Below are 20,457 nucleotides of genomic sequence, written 5' to 3' on the forward strand. Positions count from 1 at the left end.
TTATTTCTGTCATTAAAGTGTTTGAATTTTGTTTTGTAATTTTTGGACAATTCTTAAATTTGCCAGCATGTATTATTGAATTTAATTTTATAACTAGTAGGGATGCTCCAATTAGGTTTCCTTAGTGCCAATGCCAGTCACTGATTTAATGTTACTAGAAATGGTTGATTACATCACCAATTTTTTTTTCTTTATCCCTTTAAAAACTTTTTACACTACCTCCTATATAATCAAATGTGTAGAAGCCTTATATTCTATATTAAAGTTTTAATATATTTTTATAATTAAAGTGTAGCTCAAATGCGTTACCTGTTCATTTTTTTAACAAAATTAAATTCTGTAGGCTTATTGTTCAGTGATCATAAAAATACTAAAATAAATAAAATTCCTTTAAAACACTTAATTTTAACTAACAAAATATTAGAAAATATTTGTAAAACATATGACATAAAAGAAAATAGGATGCTTTTCATAGTTAAAGCTGTCATTATTTTACATCTTCTGTAATGTGTTTATCTGAAGTAAAGTTTAATTAAAAAAAGTAGTTTTCACCATTTGTCTAACAATATATATATACTGTACATATATTAGTGCTGTCAAGCGATCAAAAAGTTTAATCGCGATTAATCGCATGACTTTGTGTAATTAATCGTGATTAATCTCAAATGTATTATTTTTTTAATGTTCAAATTTTACCACAAAGCTTTTTAAGCGCAATCAGCCCATATTAAGAAGAATTGACACAATATATTGGCATATAAATGTACTTCACGTGTTCAGGTAACTGGAACAAGAGGAAATAAAGACAAAACTTCAACTGTGAGGAGGCTTTATTCCCTCACAATCTAGGGCTGTGCAATGCTGAACATAGAAAACAAACAATTGGGCTTATATTCTAAAATAGATGACATATTTAAGACATGTAGTCTCATACTGCAGTCTCCATGTATTTCTCAGTAGTGCTTAATAAATCTCACTCAAAAGCCATACAAAAACTCTAGAAACAGGATTTTATAAACAGAACACAATTCAAAATTGTTAATGTAGTTAGTCAAGTTAATTTTTCAGCTGAAACAGCAGGATGACCTTTTGGATTATTATGAATAATACACAATTTCTATTTTATTAAACCAAGCCAGTTGCTTAAACATACAAGTTTGGTCACATTTCCAGAGGACAAGGCAGCTCGCTTTTTCTGCAAAATATGCCCAACAGAGTGAAAACATCCTCTTACAAGGCACTGATGTGGCAGGTGTTACCAAGTACTTGCGAGCAAGGCAAGCTACCTCATTGTATACCAGAGCATGTGTGGGCCACCACTTTAGGGGGCAATCTTCCATGCTGATGACAGGCTCTGCTTTATAGCGCTCCAGACATTTTTTAATACAGTCCTCCTCCTCATCAGATTCCGACTCTGAAGCCACTAAGAGAGATGCTTTCTTCTTTGGGGGTTCTGATGTTGCAGCTTGCACTGGTTGCTGTATCTCTTCTTTGAGGATGCCAGCAATCAATGATCATACCTCAGCTCTGTCAGCTCTGTAAAGGCAGTTAAGATCCTTAAACTTGGGGTCACATACCTTGGAAATCTTTAGCCTTGTATTGTTTGTTTTCACCTTCTGTTTCTCCATGTCCATGGACTAGTTTTGCTTGAACTTTATTATATAGGCTGGGTCATCCTCTGAACTCTCCATCACATGAGACAGATGGCATAAAGCGGGCAGCACCACTGAACATGAAACAAACTTCTCTCCTCCAAGGAGTTCAGTAAAGCATCTGCCAAAATCAAATCAATATCAATTACCCTAAGTTCTTGTCTATAAGCCGCGGCTTATCTAAGGAAAAAAGTTGTGAAAATGAAAAAATAGAATATCGGCTTATACATAAGTCCGGCTTATACAGTAATCCCTCCTCCATTGCGGGGGTTGCATTCCAGAGCCACCCGCGAAATAAGAAAATCCGCGAAGTACAAACCATATGTTTATATGGTTATTTTTATATTGTCATGCTTGGGTCACAGATTTGCGCAGAAACACAGGAGGTTGTAGAGAGACAGGAACGTTATTCAAACACTGCAAACAAACATTTGTCTCTTTTTCAAAAGTTTAAACTGTGCTCCATGACAAGACAGAGATGACAGTTCTGTCTCACAATTAAAGGAATGCAAACATATCTTCCTCTTCAAAGGAGTGTGTCAGGAGCACAGAATGTCACATAGATAGAGAAAACAATCTCTAGCAAACAAATCAATGGTGCTGTTTGGCTTTTAGGTATGCGAAGCACCGCGGCACAAAGCTGTTCAAGGCGGCAGCTCACACCCCCTCCGTCAGGAGAAGGGGTGGAGAGAGAGACAGACAGACAGACAGACAGAGACAGAGTTTGTTTTTCAGTCAAAAATCAATACGTGCCCTTCGAGCTTTTAAGTATGCGAAGCACTGTGCAGCATGTCGTTTCAGGAATCAGCTTTACAGAAGATAGCAACGTGAAGATAATCTTTCAGCATTTTTAGACGAGCGTCCGTATCGTCTAGGTGTGCGAACAGCCCCCATGCTCAATCCCCATACATCAGGATCACAGATAGTCAGCGCAAGAGAGAGAGAAAAGTAAGCAATCTAGCTTCTCAGCCATCTGCCAATAGCGTCCCTTGTATGAAATCAACTGGGCAAACCAACTGAGGAAGCATGTACCAGAAATTAAAAGACCCATTGTCCGCAGAAATCCGCGAACCAGCAAAAAATCCACAATATATATTTAAATATGCTTACATATAAAATCACAATTTAAATGACCGCTACGCGCGCGTGTTGACTCGGCGACGCTCAGAGCAGAAAGAACGCGCTCCGGCCGCTCCAACCGCGCCATGCGGGGAGTGAGAGAGACGCCAATATCTCACACTCTCTCCCCCCTTAAAGAAATTAAATGGGTGCGAGTGAGACCACTGACCTCCCTCCCTTCTATTAGTTATAGGTTATAGTACGTTCGGCTTATCCATGAGTCCGGCTTATCTATGGTAAGATTTTATTTTAAAAATTCGTATGATTTTTGGTCTCCGGCATATACACGAGTCCGGCTTATAGACAAGAACCTAGGGTAAATTGTATGCATTTGTATTCAGTCATACATAAAAAGCAATACCAAAACAGCTGTAAGATAGACTTGAGGATTACATAGAGGTAGTCATACTTAACTATAACTGGACTTTGAGGTCTGCACAGTGCAACAGTTTTTTTTTTGTTTGTTTTGTATCGAATTTGCAATTAAAAAACATTCTTTGTGGATGTACTGTAATGTAATATCACAACATTCACAAGAGAGAATAGGCAACGAGTAGAGGATGGCAACCCCCCTCCCAATCCAACTTAAACTCTGCGCTACTACTGTTGCGTCATGTGAGGAGGCAGATCCTGCCACTAAATGTCTCATTATCTGACACAAAAAATGTACCAGTTTAACGTACAGTGGCTAAAAGATTTCCCAGTCTTTTATGATCAATCCAATGTTTTGCAGGTACTGAGCATTGGGAGAAATGTTGGCGGGCACAAAGCCGTACATTACTGGAAACCTGATTTTAAAACGGAATAACGTATAAGCATAGTTTTTCAGAAAACAAAGTAAATAAAAAAAAAAAACCACATGGCATGTCGTCATCTGTGACTGCTGCTAATGACACACACAAAAAAAAAAAGTTAATAAGGAGGTTCTTAAAATCAAAGTGAACATTGCGTACTGTATCACAAAAGATGAACATCCCATCACAAAATTTGGCCCACTCATATTTACTACATAAAAAATAGCATAAACATCAATCCGACTTATGACAAACCATATACTAAAGGACTGGCCAAATAGCCGACAGTATGAAAAAAAGAACTTGCCGCTAAAGTAAGAGACTCCACACTCCCACTATGTGTATTTAATGATCGATGGAGACACACATTTTTCAATGACAACGTGCGAGATTGCTAGAAGATAGAAAAAAAAAAAAAAGTGTATATTACCTGCAGGGCTCGAGCAGTGCCTCCAGCTTTTGAATTTTCTCTAGCTCAGCATTTGTTGGCATGACCACATTAGTTTAATGTAGGGCTAGTGCATCTCTTAGTGGTTGTTCGTTTCTTCCCACACTCTTCACCATCTCCAGAGTGGAGTTCCATCTAGTCGGCACGTCTTGTACAAGTGTCTCAGTCTTCAGGTCATGTGCAACTTGCTGTTTCTCAAGATCTGCAGTATTTGAGGTAGCTATGATTTCCAAGTGATGTCCAGTAGTCACCAGTAAGGGCGAATGTCTCCGTGATCTCCAACTCCTCAGCTAGTTTTGCCCTTTCTGAATCATACAGCTCATGTATCCTAGTTATGACTGTGGCTCTTGAGGGTAATTCATAAGTTGGGTCATTGGATGCTATCTGAATTATGTCACGCAGACCTTCGTCCTCCACTTTGTAAATCAGCCTGCATGCTGTGGCTATCCGTTTAGCAATTGCTACCGTTAATTTGCTGGAGGTTGACGCGTCCATTAGTTTCTGCGAAACACTGTCAAGCGTGGTCTGTCACATATTACCCGGGCTAATGCTATTAGTGTAAAATGGATGCTTGGCTTGCATGGGATATTGTAGGTTGCTTGTACTCCGGTGATAACTAAACTCGGCTTGACAGTAACTACACAAAACCTTAGTTTTACTATCAAGTGAGCCGTCGGGCAAAGTTTTGAAACTGAACTTCCCATTTAATGGACCTGTTTCCATCGTTCGTCAATTAGGAATATGGAGTGACTTCTGTGAGAAATAACTTGAAGGCTAGAGTGGCAAGCATTCAATTTGCAGGCTCATCTTGAACTACGGGAATTTCGTAGGTTCACAAAGAACCTGCGTTAACAGCACAAATTTTTTTTAACGACGTTAAATTTAGAGTGCGTTAACACATTATTAACGCATTAACTTTGACAGCCCTAATAAATATATATACAGGTAAAATTCCGTTACAATGAATATCTTTACAACAAAATTTTCATTACAACTTAGTATTTTTATGTTCCTGACAGTTTCCCCATATGACACAAGTCTATAGAAATCTCGTTACTATGAAGTACATTCAGCAGATACTTTCATTACAGCAAAGTGCCCAAAAGACCTTGAAATGCTTGAATGAATCATCCACAGAGCAGTTAGTTCTGTGGTCGCAGCTCAGTTGTGCACAACGATCCCCTAACAGAAACATTATAAAAAAAAAAATTCCTTCTTCAAACATTCCTTGTGCTGTTTTTTTTGCTGTTTTTCTTTTCGGTGGTTTTCAGTGATACCTTTTTTGAAAAACATCCACTGGAATTTAACTCATTGTCACCCTCCAATAGAAACTACAGACACGAAAAAACGATAACGGTTTATATTAGGGAAAAAAAAACTCTTGATTGCGGCAAAAAGAAAAAAGACGTTGCCAGTGAATTCGGAATTTCGTCATCAACCCTGTTAAGCTTCTCGAAAGACCTAGCAAAAAAAGAAGAAAAACCTCGGGGTGCAAATATATGCGAACTGCTGCATTTGAAGACGTCGAAAAAGCTTTTTTTATGTGGTTAAGTGATGCTCGTTCAAGAAACGTTCCTATTAATGCGGCACTCATTCAAGAAAATGTGAGGTTTCTAAACTCTTTTAGGACCTCCCCCAAGTGGAAGACACGCCAAAGAGCGTCCCGAAGTGCGATCACTGCGTTTGTGGAAGACTGTTTATCTGTTGCCGGAGCAACAGCAGGCTCACAGCTCTGCTGTGGCTCTTCACCGAAGCAAACAGAAAAGATCTCGATGGGTGATGCAAGGAACATTGTAAATGCAGGGAACAGGATTACTTGGCCACTAACCTGGCCACAACCCTGCCTGACTGCTTGCTGTGTTTGTGTATAAGAGAGTGGCAGATTCCGCTACAATAAATAACCCTGCTGTTCCTGTTTCAAGCTGAATAAAGCTGGTTTTGCTAAAGTACTGAGACTCAGCCACGTGTTTTGGGGTGTAAGACAGGGACTTATAGTGCAACTATGATCTTTTAGGATTCGCTTCTGTGGCGCCTCACTGCACCGCTGTTAGCCTGATGTTGCCCTTTCACGGCAACGGACAAACAATCTTAAACAGACTAGGCAATCACTCTTCAGGACGCACTTCAGCATGACGTTCCTGGTGGTGGGGGGTGTTCCCAAAAGATATATGAAGAAGAAAAAAAGGATGATTCGGCTTCTGATTGATAACTGTGCTGCCCACAACATGCTTCCGCATTTAGATAATGTTCCCATTGAATTCCTCCCACTCAATTGCACAGCAGGGCATCATTCGCACCCTGAATGTGTATTATCGCAAGGAAATGCTGAGAAAAATTCTCATCAGCACAACTTATAGACAGGAGAAGATTAAAATTAACGTGAAAGAAGCTATTGAAATGATTGCAAACACCTGTTTGCAAGTTAAAGAAAGCACTATAGCAACAAATACAGAATCTCATTACAATGAAATATTTTTTAGATCCCTGGCAGTTCTTTGTAACGGAGTTTTACCTGTACTGTGTTTTTTTTTTTATATATATATATATATATATATATATATATATATATATATATGAACTGTTTTGTAAAAGTGATTTAAACAACCAAATATGTACATTTACAGTCTTTTTCTTTCTACCCATAGCATTCACTAAATAAAAACTTAAGTATAAACAATAACTTTTTTTCCAATAAAATAAGTTTAAAAGTTCCCCTTTGTGAAGTGACTTAGGTCGGTGTCACATTCTTAGTAGCAGCTTTTGCACAGGCAAATGTATAGTTGTGCTTGAAAGTTTGTGAACCCTTTGAATTTTCTATATTTCTGCATAAGTATGACCTAAAACATCATCACATTTTCACTCAGATCCTAAAAGTAGATAAAGAGAAACCAGTTAAACAAATGAGACAAAAATATTATACTTGGTCATTTATTTATTGGGGAAAATGATCGAATATTACATATTTGTGAGTGGCAAAAGTATGTGAACCTCTAGGATTAGCAGTTAGTTTGAAGGTGAAATTAGAGTCTGGTGTTTTCAATCAATGGGATGGCAATCAGGTGTGAGTGGGCACCCTGTGTTATTTAAAGAACAGGGATCAAACAAAGTCTGCTCTTCACAACACATGTTTGTGGAAGTGTATCATGGCACGAACAAAGGAGATTTCTGAGGACCTCAGAAAAAGAGTTGTTGATGCTCATCGAGCTGGAAAAGGTTACAAAACCATCTCTAAAGAGTTTGGACTCCACCAAACCACAGTCAGACAGATTGTGTACAAATGGAGGAAATTCAAGACCGTTGTTACCCTCCCCAGGAGTGGTCGACCAACAAAGATCACTCCAAGAGCAAGGCATGTAATAGTCGGCAAGGTCACAAAGGACCCCAGGGTAACTTCTAAGCTACTGAAGGCCTCTGTCACATTGGCTAATATTCATGTTCATGAGTCCACCATCAGGAGAACACTGAACAACAATGGTGTGCATGGCAGGGTTTCAAGGAGAAAGCCACTGCTCTCCAAAAAAAAAACATTGCTGCTCGTCTGCAGTATGCTAAAGATCACGTGGACAAACCAGAAGGCTGTTGGAAGAATGTTTTGTGGAAGGATGAGACCAAACTAGAACTTTTTGGTTTAAATGAAAAACGTGTTGTTTGGAAAAAGGAAAACACTGCGTTCCAGCATAAGAACCTTATCCCATCTGAAACGTGGTGGTAGTATCATGGTTTGGGCCTGTTTTGCTGCATCTGGGCCAGGACGGCTTTCCTTCATTGATGAAACAATGAATTATGAATTATATCAGAGGATTCTAAAGTAAAATGTCAGGACATCTGTCTGTGAACTGAATCTCAAGAGAAGGTGGGTCATGCAGCAAGACAACGACCCTAAGCACACAAGTCGTTCTACCAACGAATGGTTAAAGAAGAATAAAGTTAATGTTTTGGAATGACCAAATCAAAGTCCTGACCTTAATCCAATCGAAATGTTGTGGAAGGACCTGAAGTGAGCAGTTAATGTGAGGAAACCCGAAGCTGTTCTGTACGGAGGAATTGGCTAAAATTCCTCCAAGCCGGTGTGCAGGACTGATCAACAGTCAGTTGAGTTGAAAATCTAATGATATTTTAGGTCATATTTATGCAGAAATATAGAAAATTCTAAAGGGTTCACAAACTTCCAAGCACAGCTGTACAAGGGCATTTCATAATTTTATGATTAGAAACTTTCCCAGGAAAAAAACAAGCATTATAACTTTATAATTCCTTTATTAGGTGTGATAACTTTAAGTTTTTTTTTGTTTTGGATATTTTAAAGTGTAGTATTTTCATCCAAGGTTAAATACATTAATCCATAACTCAGACTTCAGTTTGTATTATAAGAGATGCATTAAGTAATCATCATTGACTTACCTGGTGAGATAAATTGATGTTTGTTTTGAAATTTGTACAATACATCTGATGTAGAGAAGACCACATGTTCTACTAGAAATAATTTTATTCATACTAATATATATCTGTATGAAATAAACGAGTCTTTTAAAATATATTTTCTTTTTAACAGATTATCTCTTACCTGCTAAAGAACGTCCTCAGACAAGTGCAGCTCTTGCTCGCAGGTTGGTAATTGGAGCATTAGGTGTTCGGAGTCCACAAACCAGGGAGGAGAGAGAGGCAGAAAAGAAAAAGCTTCAGCAAGCACGTGGTAAGAGTTCAATATTTTTGTCACTACCTATTTTCATTTTTTCTAGCTTATACAGGGTAAGCTGATACTAATTTGCCATCCCCTCATTTTTTTGGTGAAGCATATTTTTTTATTCTTTAAATAGCTACATATTTATTTTGGTGTGCTGTAAGTTTTTTCCCCAGATAACAAAAACTACAATAAAAATTACTAATTTCCTTTTAGAAAATGTAAAACAGTATTTATTAGGTTTCTACCAGTAATCTCCAAAACAATAGTCGATTCTGAAGACATGCCTTGTTTAGTAAAATGGCACATGAGTGTTTTTCAGTTAAGTTAGTGCAGCAGGTGGCAACATTTGCAAAATGGACCTCTTTCATGGTGCCCCTTGAAACACTATGGAAAAATATTTTAGCAACCAACAATGCAGATACATTATTTTATGAATGCATATTTGTTTTTTTCACAAAATACTCTGGCTTTCAAGAGACTAAGAGCTATATTGTTTCTATGAAATGCATAAGGTATTTAAAACTTTTGTTACTAAAACATAACCTGACCTCTCTAAATAACTTGAAGATCCTGAATGTTTTTCCAAATTGATTGTTGCTGTATAACAATTTCTGAAAATGTCTCTGCATTTTTATTGCCTTTGCTTAACTAAAAAAAGAGTAGATAATAGAAAGAGAACTCTTTTTGTTAAAATACTAGGGGGCTCTCCCCCTGCTCGCTTCGCATGCCAACCCCCCCAGCCTACGCTATACGCCAGCCACTTCATGTCTCTGTCGCTCGCTTTGTGAAGAGGGGGGCTGAACATACCCCAAGGAGACGTGATCGCTCCTCAGAAACCCCTTCTTAAACAGTGATACAATGGGAAACAAATTTTTTTTTTTTTTTTTTTAACCTCTTCTTTGCTCTTTGTGCTTCGAACATTTAAAAGCCCTTAGAGCAGCTGTCCTACTCCTTATCTTTTATTTCCGGCCCTGGGCATGGTTAAATATCTTGGCACAAAGTCTCATCTCATAGGACGTGAGTTCTTGATATTTTTTAGTTTATAATTTAAAAACGGAATAAGAATCTGAAAATCTAACAACATCACATTAAACTTTGATAAATTCTGAAAAGAATGATACCAAACATATACAGTATATATAGGTTTTAAAATAAGCCCGATTTAAAGCGTGACAAAAAATGTCACATAAAATCGTTGCACTTTTAGGTTTAGGATTATATATATATACTGTATATACAGTATATATAGAGTCGATCACAATCCAATATTTCCAGGGTTACAAGGGGACTTCAGGTGCACTATACCTACTTTGCAATGTAATATAAGATAACACCTGTTTTAATGTTATCATATTATGAAAAGGTGACCTGTGTCTCTTCCATTAGTAATCAAGAGTCTTTCGTTGTATTGCTTTGCAGGGTGTGTCAGGCTTTTCAAGAATGAGTGTAATTCTGTGATAAATACATTTGTAAATTCTTTATGGCGCACATAAATCGTTTTATTCTGACATATACAGAATTAATTCAAAAAAGATTAAAATGTTATTAATTTAAAAATGTTTTTATTTGTAAATATAAATGCTGCAGTATGTGAATTTCCCCTTGGGATTAATAAAGTATCTCTATCTATCTATCTATCTATCTATCTATCTATCTATCTATCTATCTATCTATCTATCTATCTATCTATCTATGCAGTCTTTGGAGGAAGGGAAGCACAAAGAAAACATGAGAGGAATTTGGTTATAAAAGATTTTTAATACCTTATTTAGAAAAATCCCTTTTTTTTTTTGTATTTGGAAGCTTTTTTAAATTAATTGTTAAAGAGTTCTAGGTTAATGCATTAGGTTTCTATGCTGTAAGCCTTCAATATCTGAAAATATCCAAAAGAAAGAATACTTTCACACCATATTTATATTATTGCAGTTGCTTTTTTTACCACTAGATGAGGACATACTTCAGTTATTATTGATAAGCAAGAGCAAAATATATATTTGGTTATGTAGAATTAAAATATTTATACTATGTAAAAATCTAAGTAACTTTTAACAGTTAATCATAGCACCCTACATTGGTAAAAAGTAATCAAACAATAACAATTAAAATTTTAATTTGAAAATTGAGCAGTGGTATAAAGAATACATGTATAGCAAACACTGCAGTACTTTTAAGCACCATCAACGCTATATGAATGGACCAGTCAGGATCAAAGAAGTTGTGCCTGCACTCCACAAGCTTTTCAAAACTCAGAAAGCTGATTACATTGCTTAATGTATTTCCGAGTGATGATTGAACAGTTTCTACCTTTAGTTACATTTACAGTTTTATTTTAAAACAATTGGCTTAACAAAACAGATACTACCCCTTTACTGTATTGACCTTAAAATGGGATAATAAAAAGGAATGATGGTGAAGATGGATATTGTTTCACAGCCAAAGGCAACTTTCAAGTCATTTAGATTTCAAACTAAACAATAAAGGATAGACTAAAAAGTTAAACAATGCTTTTTGCCGTATTGCTTCAAAAAAGTAGATGTTAAATTCTCAAATACGAACAATTTAAAATAAAATCATCTAAATTCTTTTTTGCTGTTGATGCCTCTGCTTCTTCGTTGTCAACACTTCTGAATAATTTTTATTAATTGCTATAAATTGTTCTTTTATTAATTTTTTAGAGGCTATTGCTTGGAGTGAAGTATTTAAATTTCAAGTGTCTACATAAAACATCTGATTTTTTTGTTTAAATAGAAGAAAGTACCTTATACTCTGTATGTGTGTGTGTGTGCGCATGCGTGTGTGTGTGTGTATTTATATATAGGCTACTGTTGATAGCAAAGTGATTTTTACCATTGAAATAATAAAAATCACTATTTGTTTAAATAAAAAAATTGCATTTTTAAAAGAAAAAACAATTTTAATCTTTTTGTTTAAATAAAATATTGACCACAAGAAGTAACATTCATGCTGTGTACCTATCATCTTAATACATGCGCAAATAAAACGCAAAATTTTTATTATTTATGACAGATCTGTTTTCTCGAGATAATATGACATTTCAAGGCATCAAGTATAATCAAAATCTGTAAGAATCAAAGAACTAGTATGCTCTGATATAATTTGTTTCCTGCAATAAGTTTAAGCAAATAGTTATTTAATTTCAAAAACGCATAGCATATCATATCATACAACACTTGTTTGTGTGATTCTGTTGAAAGCAATAAGGTTACCACAAACATTTACTGCATTATATTATATTTATTCTTGATATTTGTTAATGCTAACTGTATGTCATCTAGCCATTTCTAAAATTTGAAAGCACATTTTTTTCAGTGAATGCTTACTATGGTTATTTCTGAAATATTGTTGAAGTCACTACTTAAACTGTGTAATAACAGAAAAATATGTGAAAGTTTTTCTAGGTATATACAGCATTTCTACATATATATTTATGTCATATACTGTATATCTGCCATAGCAACATCTTAAATCTTTCACTTAATAAGCAATATATGAAGACCATTGTTAAAATGTTCAGTGTTTGTATTACTAGTACCTTATTGTTATATTTGCACTAGAAACACCATAGCACCAAATATCATGCCTGTGCTGGTTGGATGCATGCATGAAAGCAACTTCATTTTCTGAAACTTCTTTGGAAAACATGAAATGCCAACGCCTGTAGCATTGCAACCAGGGCAGTAATTGGTCCTGGAAATAGCCCCTGTACTTCACTGGACACAATTATGCAGGGTTCTCAACCCACACAGACACAACTTAGAGTTAAGCCTGAGGCCATGAAATGCTGAGATAAGATTGCTAGGCAGTACACCATTAGATCACCCTGCTTCAAAATATTATCTACAGTAAATAACTGGATTAAAACTTAATTGATAGTTTGTTTATGGTTTCTGCTATTGATTTGCTGGCAGTAGGTTTCTGGTGTTGGATTGCTGGCAGCACTCCTTCTAAATCTTTTTCCTTCATTCATATGTGAGTGTGATTGAGCCCTGCAAATCTTTGGCACCCTGTCCACCTGGGCTGGTCCTTGTGTTCCTAAACTGGGTGAATGTAATTAAACAACATCTTATGTAGGAATAGAAACATTTTGGCAATTGAGAGTGCTTAATGACACTAGAAATATCCAGTTGAGAAAAGGGCAGTCTTTCACACTCAGTACACATACACATGGGGAGAACATGCAAAGTCCTTAGAGACCCATGATCAGGTTAGCAATCAAACTTGACTTAATATCACTATGTGAGAGGAACACTAGCTATGCACCACAGCTCTGACTATGTTAAATCATCAGCACTAAATAACCGATTAAAACCAAATGCATACATGTAACATCTTCTTCATGTCATAGCTTTGCCACATGCCTGCTTCATTTGTCTCTGTGATTATACCAGCAAGCAATCAATACCTTTGCAAAATAAAGCAGTTAATTTTTGTTTTTAGTGTCGTGTATAAACATCTGTAGCTAGCTACTGTACTCTGCTCCCCACACACTACCAAATTCAGGAATCTTTTTTAGGTTTACCAGTTTACATTGACTTTCTGGCTAGATTAATAACAATCTGTCTGTTCTCTCTTATACAAAAACCAGTAGTAATTTTGTAAAAGCGGCAGTTGAACCAAGTGCCACACCATAACAAATTGAAAAAGTGTTAATAATAGCTAGTAGTGAATGCCACACATTTACTGATTTAAGTGAAGCAACAAGACATAGCATTATGACTAGACTAATCAACTGCACTATTAAGGATGTGATATACTAATAAAATGTGGATTCAACTTAAATGTGATACCAATTGGGTATTTTTTATACTAGCAAGAAATCATTCCATAGTTAAGGTTCTTCAAGTTAAAATCTTGATGTCTTTGTTTCTGCAAAAAGCAACACACAACCATCACATCTGTGTCTTTATTTCCTGAAAAATCAAATGATGTTCCTTAAATGTGGTAAGTGTTCCCATTTGCCAGTCAGAAAAAGTGGCAAAGCATTGTCTTTGAAGAAAAAAAAAACAGCTTCAAGAGGTTGGTTTTCTTAAGTATGATGCCAAACCTCAGAAAACTTTTTTGTGTTTCTTTTTCAGTTGAAAATTGTGGAATATTCTTTTTGTGCTTTGCACAGGTTCATCAATGAAATGGATACTCAAACCACATTGCAGCGCTTCTGGGCCGGCAGGCCAACTGTAATGAAAACAGTAGTATGCACAGCATGTCACACCCAAGCAAAATAGCAAACTGCAACCATGTAGTACATTTATTTTTATTAATCTTCCATTGGGGTATCCTGCTTTTTGAAAGATGCCCATAGCTACTTGTTAGTACTGACATGCTTACAGTTGTATTTGCTAAGTACAACTAAGCAGTATTTGCTGAAACAAATAAAGTAGCTCAAAGTAATGTTTTCTGCTTGCTGACTTGTAATCACTAAAGTTTACTTTTTTTATAACAAATGAATGCAGTATTTTTTCTCATTGGCCTTTTATAACCCCAAACATTGCATAATTTCCATCTAAAAAAATTCCATTTTTATTTTTCACTTTTCAAAAATAAACATTTGTTCTTTCTTTACCTAAAGAAATCAATTTTCATTTCTTTCTCTATATAAAAGTATTTTTCACATGTGAGACTTTAAAAACTACCTTTTTATTTTATATGTTGTGTGTGAAGATATTTGAAGATTTATGTGCTTAAGAATAAATGGTGATGTGTTCATAGTAGACACTGCATTAGATGGGGAAAGTCTCAGGTCATCCTCTGCTTAGAGATTATTTTGTTAATTCAGTTTAAGGGTGGTCCACTTTGAAAATCCAAGTCCAATATATTGTTTGGAGGCAGTGGTCAGGAGAACATTCACTAAAGTGCCAGATTGCTTAGATATTCTTGTATGGTCAGCTGTATTAATCCTAGCCCACTTATGATAACACAGTGGGAAAATTATTTAAAATTAGAAAAGAATAAATTCACTTTGTGAGCAACAGTTCAAAAATTTTTCATAATTTTGAGGGCAGTAATGAAGTCTTTAATTAATTGAACATGATGAGCCTTTGCTAACCTTTTATTTTATTTTTTTATCTTTTTCTTTCGCATTACTGAATGATGGACAATCTGTAATCTGTTCTGTGTAATAAAAAACCTTAAAAATCAATGAAATAAAAAGGTATTTAACCTGTCAATAAATACAAACTAGTTATTACAGTTTTCTAACCACAGCAGTTCATTGCCAACATAGTGAAATTATAGTGCTTACCTTTTCAAGCAACTACTTATGCTTTTTTCTTTTGGTTTTTATTTTGAACCAGTGATGCCATGTATCATGAGTTTACTGTAAACTTACATTACCAAACTACTTATATGCCTCTTAATTGGGAGAGTTCCAGCTGAACATATATTTTATGTTAATAGTTGTGCAAAGCGGAAAGGTTTACCAAATCAGAGTGTCCTCCTCAATGCTCCCCACATCTGAATATCTGGTGTAAGCCAATTAGCATTTGACAGCCATTTAAATATTGTACTAACCATAAGCACTGTTTAACATAGGTTGCCATCTTCTTTAGTATTTCTTCCAATGTCTAGTAAAATCTTTTGAAAATGTAATTTTACAAAGTTACATGGGGAATCATCTTCAATGCAAAATTTACAAATACCTTTTTGCACCATAGAAAATACCCTCTCAGCTATCTCGGTTTCTGCCATGTGCATTGGAAGACTGTAATAGTCTGAGACATTTATTTCTGCAATAATTTGTTTGCTAATGTTTTGCTTTTGCTATTTGAAACCTCAAAGATTTTATTTAATAAAGTTAATTTGCTTTCCTTTTAGTGCTGAATGATTTGATTCCAAATGTCATTTTGGTTTGCACAGGGTCAGACATTAAATAAATTGTTCAACTGCATACTTTTGACACAGTTCTTTGACTGTTTCAGCTAACACAAATGCAAGTGTAAAACCTTCTGTGTTTCAGATACAGATGTTCACAAACCAATTTCACGCTTGCTTTTCTCACAAGTTACAGCGGCATTATTTCTGCCTTCCTACCCTGCGGTAGCAGTCACCTTTTTAAATGTCCTAATGAACAGATGTTTCTCAGCTATGAAAGCAGATCCAAATTGGGCAACATTTTTATTATTTAATTATGAAAAACAGAGTTATAAAGCAACATGGATTTTAATTTTAAAAGTATATTAGGATTATTCTCTTTATTTTTTTTACTTCGAAAATCACTGCCCCATTTCAGGTTTACTGGCCCACCAGTACAATTCAGATACTTGGTTGAGTGCAAGTGTTAGTTTTAAAGTTGCTCCAGAAAGATGATATAATACTTGAAAACTTGAAAACATCCCTAACAGGAGCAAAGACATATAGTAACAAGGCCGTACCTGGGCATAGGCTGTCTAGGCAAGCATCATTGCTAGTCGTCAGGGTGCATTACTGCAACTCTCTATAGAGATTCCTATCTTTATTTTGTTTAGAAAAATTTGTCTCGGCCAGAACTGAGCACAAAGAAATGTTTACGTTCTGTGCCTCAGCAGTGTCTGCACTGTGCGCAGCACAATTGTGTGTTGTTGCGTACAGTAGTGCAGGCATCATACTAGGTATCTCGTGTGACGTGCGGCCTCTTCGCTACCTGTGCTCCATACGCATGACAGTGAGGCAGAGCCTCTTCAATTTTAGTAGTTAGCCGATGTCAGGACCAGGAGTCAGGAATCATGCCCTGATTTTCCAATGTGACACATAGCCTGCCAGACTGACACACAATGTGCATTGCCACATTGCACTGCTTGCAGTATGTGTTACATTGGTGCCGGTATTTCAGGTGTCTGGTACTTCAAAATCTTGCCATTGTCACCGCCTGTTCGCCTTCTTTGGTGGCTGTGGCAACTGTGCGGGAACAGCTCGTGGCTAGCAGGAATACACAAATTGGTCAGAAACCACCCTGTATAGTAATATGGATTTTCACTCAGAATAATTAGATAGTGATTATTATTTACCTTGGAAACAACCAGCAGAGCTTGATACTATATTGCTGCGTTTTTTCCCACCACACTATCTGCAAGCTTCTTGGTATATTGAGTGGTTGTTGCAGTACATGCTTTCACTGTGATGTCAAACTCCTAATAGCCATCCTTAATGAATCTGTCTGTTCACACTCTAGATTAAAATCTGTGATGGAATAATTTGGAATTCCTTGAACAGTAAGCCATGAAACTCACACTAATGTACTATTATTACCTAAAGAGGGGCACAAGGAGTGGCTGGTGTGAGAATTTTTTTTTTGTATGAGCAAAAGTTCTAAAAATTAATCATTTTTGCATGCTAGTATTTTGCAAATTACACCATTTGTCTCTGAGTAGTTAAACATTTTTCCCAGAAGCAAGTGCTGTCTGGGACTATGCAGTAAGTATATTTTAACACATTTTAAAGTACATCAACCATTCCATCTTAAACCATAAATACCATTTCTTCGATGTCCTACTTGAACTCTTTCCAGCTTTGTGCTTAAAGTGACAAAGACACAACACCATAGACCATTTCATATAGCACAATTTTGTTTGAAACTTGTTTAAATTGAGTTGGTAATAAATTCTGTTTAATTAATTTTAGTTTTTTTATTTGTTTTTTTTTTAAAGTTGTCTTTTTGTGAGTGGCTATGTTAAAACTGTGAGCGGCAATCCTATAATGTATTAGCAATTATGTATGGGGACAGAAATGCACCATAGGAGTAGCATTTTTAAAAATGTTGAAGCTCACAATAGGGCTGGATGATTTTTTTCGATTAAATCGTTTAATTTGATTTAATATTTCAAATGATATTCAAACATTAAAAATCTTTTTTTCTTTTTTTAAACCAAATGGTACAGTTAAACAGTCAAGCAAGCACCATAGTTTAATCAGCAAAAAATCTCCACAAAGCAGGATGTCTCAAAAGCCAAGTCCTAAACAAGAGGCATGCAAATAAGGCTACCCAGAGCACCTTGCACACACAGGAGCTGCATCTGCCCAATCTCAATGTAAAGCAGAAACCTAGATGCCAATGGGGACTGGCATGCTTTTCAGCTTGGATGGTGATAGGCTGTTTGTGGGACGGTAAATGTATCAGCTGTGCTGGAGCTGAACAGAGAAAAAATAATGATCTAAGGGACGGCATCTCCCATGATCGTAAAAATTGGAGTCTTAATAATAGTTACTGTTTCTTTGAGTGTTTTTGTTCATAAGAATGCATGGGACAAAGTTAAAGCCTGTCCCTAGGGAACAACTCCCGAATATTCACCATTTTGTTTCAGCATGAATTGCACAAGGAGTGCTCTCTGTTATATATCCTGTTAGACAGCATGATTACATTAATAGCAGAATGTGCTTTTCTATAACTGAGAAAAGAAAATGCCAGAGCTACAATGATGGCTTGGCTGCAGCAGGGGGAAGAGTGAGTAGGCTGTCAAATCGGTTTGCTTAAACAAAAGACAAAGAAATGTCATATGTAGTAAGGGCTTGTTTTAGGTATAGGGATGAGCAATTAGGCAATGAGGGCTTCAAAAAGTTGTAAAGAAAACTGCAGACAATTTAAGGAAAGATCCCTGTAAGTGATGTGAAAGGAATGTGGAGGCCAAAGGGAAGAGGGCTGCAAATGTAAAAACAATTTTCAAAGAAATGACAGAAGACTGTTAACAGAAAGACCTTTTATCTTGGAAAATAAAAATACAGTACATGTTTTTATATTTCTATGAAGGAAAGAAGTTGTATTTTCTGCTTTCAAAATGAGGACAACCTTCTCATTGTGTCTGTTTTTTTTAGTTGAAAATGATTTCTGTATTAACATATTTAAGTAAATTGTAAATAGTCCATTAATATTAAAAAATTAAGGCTTTAAATTTTTTAATCGCTCCACCCTAACTCACAATACTGAACTGTGATTTAATATATATATACAGTAATCCCTCCTCCATCGCGGGGGTTGCGTTCCAGAGCCACCCGCGAAATAGGAAAATCCGCGAAGTAGAAACCATATGTTTATATGGTTATTTTTAGAATGTCACGCTTGGGTCACAGATTTGCGCAGAAACACAGGAGGTTGTAGAGAGACAGGAACGTTATTCAAACACTGCAAACAAACATTTGTCTCTTTTTCAAAAGTTTAAACTGTGCTCCATGACAAGACAGAGATGACAGTTCTGTCTCACAATTAAAAGAATGCAAACATATCTTCCTTTTCAAAGGAGTGCAAAGCAAGCAGTCAAAAAAAAAATCAATACGGCTTTTTGGCTTTTAAGTATGCGAAGCACCGCCGGTACAAAGCTGTTGAAGGCGGCAGCTCACACCCCCTCTGGCAGGAGCAGGAAGACAGAGAGAGAGAGATAGAGAGAGATAGCGAGAGACAGATAAAAAAAATCAATACGTGCCCTTTGAGCTTTTAAGTATGCGAAGCTCCGTGCAGCATGTCCTTCAGGAAGCAGCTGCACACAGCCCCCCTGCTCACACCCCCCTACGTCAGCGCAAGAGAGAGAGAGAGAGAGAGAAAGTAAGCTGGATAGCTTCTCAGCCATCTGCCAATAGCGTCCCTTGTATGAAATCAACTGGGCAAACCAACTGAGGAAGCATGTACCAGAAATTAAAAGACCTATTGTCCGCAGAAACCCGCGAAGCAGCGAAAAATCCGCGATATATATTTAAATATGCTTACATATAAAATCCGCGATGGAGTGAAGCCGCGAAAGGCGAAGCGCAATATAGCGAGGGATCACTGTATATATATATATATATATATATATATATATATATATATATATATATATATATAAAGTAAAAACTTTAATAAAGACTGCAAAAAAGTCAAAATCTGAACTATGTGAGGAAATGCCATGAAGCTAACACTGATTAAACAGTACACAGTGACTTAGACTCACTGCTATAAACTAAGACTGAGTACCACCATCTGAGACAAACAATAAAGTGCAGACTTGTAGGCCATATACATATTTGCATCAGTTCAAACTGATACATTATTATTTAAACTCTGTATCTTTAATGATGATTGCTAGACATATTTTTTCAAATGTATTAACTTGGAGTTATTAATATCAGAATGGAGAGCCTGACAAAGAAAACACTGCTTTTAAGATTATGAATAATTCATCTGGTCATTGTTATGTCTAAGTGAGGAGAGCCCTTTAAAACCCAGTGTACTGTATGCCGCAAGGAAAAGTAGAAGAGCAACAACAACAAGAAAAGATTGTCATCCAGAAAAGACCTCTGCATTCCCAATGAAACTGACAAGATAACTCTGAAGCAGCTATGTACACAGACTTGAAAAGACTTATTTTCACCATCATCTTTTTAAAATACATTCCTTAGTTTTGCTTCTACTGGTTTTACTTGCTTTATAGTACTAGTGATTTTATATTGTTTTATTGAGTGTTTTTGAAAGCACCTGGTGTGGGTGATTGCCATATTTCCACAGGGCTTTAGCAGCTGAGAAAAGACTATTTAATAGTGGTAGTGCAGTGAGCAGGCCACCATACACTCATCCACCTATATTTTGTCTGAGCTTACCCCATAACAGGGATGGCATTGAAAGCACTGGTGTAATTAAAAAACATAATTCCCACAGTACTGACAGTTTTGTCCTGGTTAGAATAAGTCTTGTGGATCAGATAGATAATTGCATCCTCCACTCCAGTCTTTGTCTGATAGGCAAACTGCAGTGGGTGCAGGTAGTCTACCACAGGAGGACTCATATGGTCCACGACCAGTCTC

At 36.2% G+C, this 20,457-nt stretch overlaps 1 protein-coding gene across 1 annotated transcript in view; it reads left to right on the forward strand.

Moving 5' to 3' along the window:
• The window catches only part of r3hcc1l (R3H domain and coiled-coil containing 1-like), a 67,923-nt gene that overhangs the window by 38,769 nt on the left and 8,697 nt on the right, over positions 1 to 20,457 (forward strand). The window contains exon 6 of the mRNA XM_028795664.2: positions 8,566 to 8,706. Coding sequence (XP_028651497.1) covers positions 8,566 to 8,706 — 141 coding nt within the window. The remainder of the gene's footprint in view (positions 1 to 8,565; positions 8,707 to 20,457) is intronic.

The sequence above is a fragment of the Erpetoichthys calabaricus genome, chromosome 2 (assembly GCF_900747795.2).
Source record: "Erpetoichthys calabaricus chromosome 2, fErpCal1.3, whole genome shotgun sequence".
In the NCBI taxonomy this organism is placed as follows: domain Eukaryota; kingdom Metazoa; phylum Chordata; class Cladistia; order Polypteriformes; family Polypteridae; genus Erpetoichthys; species Erpetoichthys calabaricus.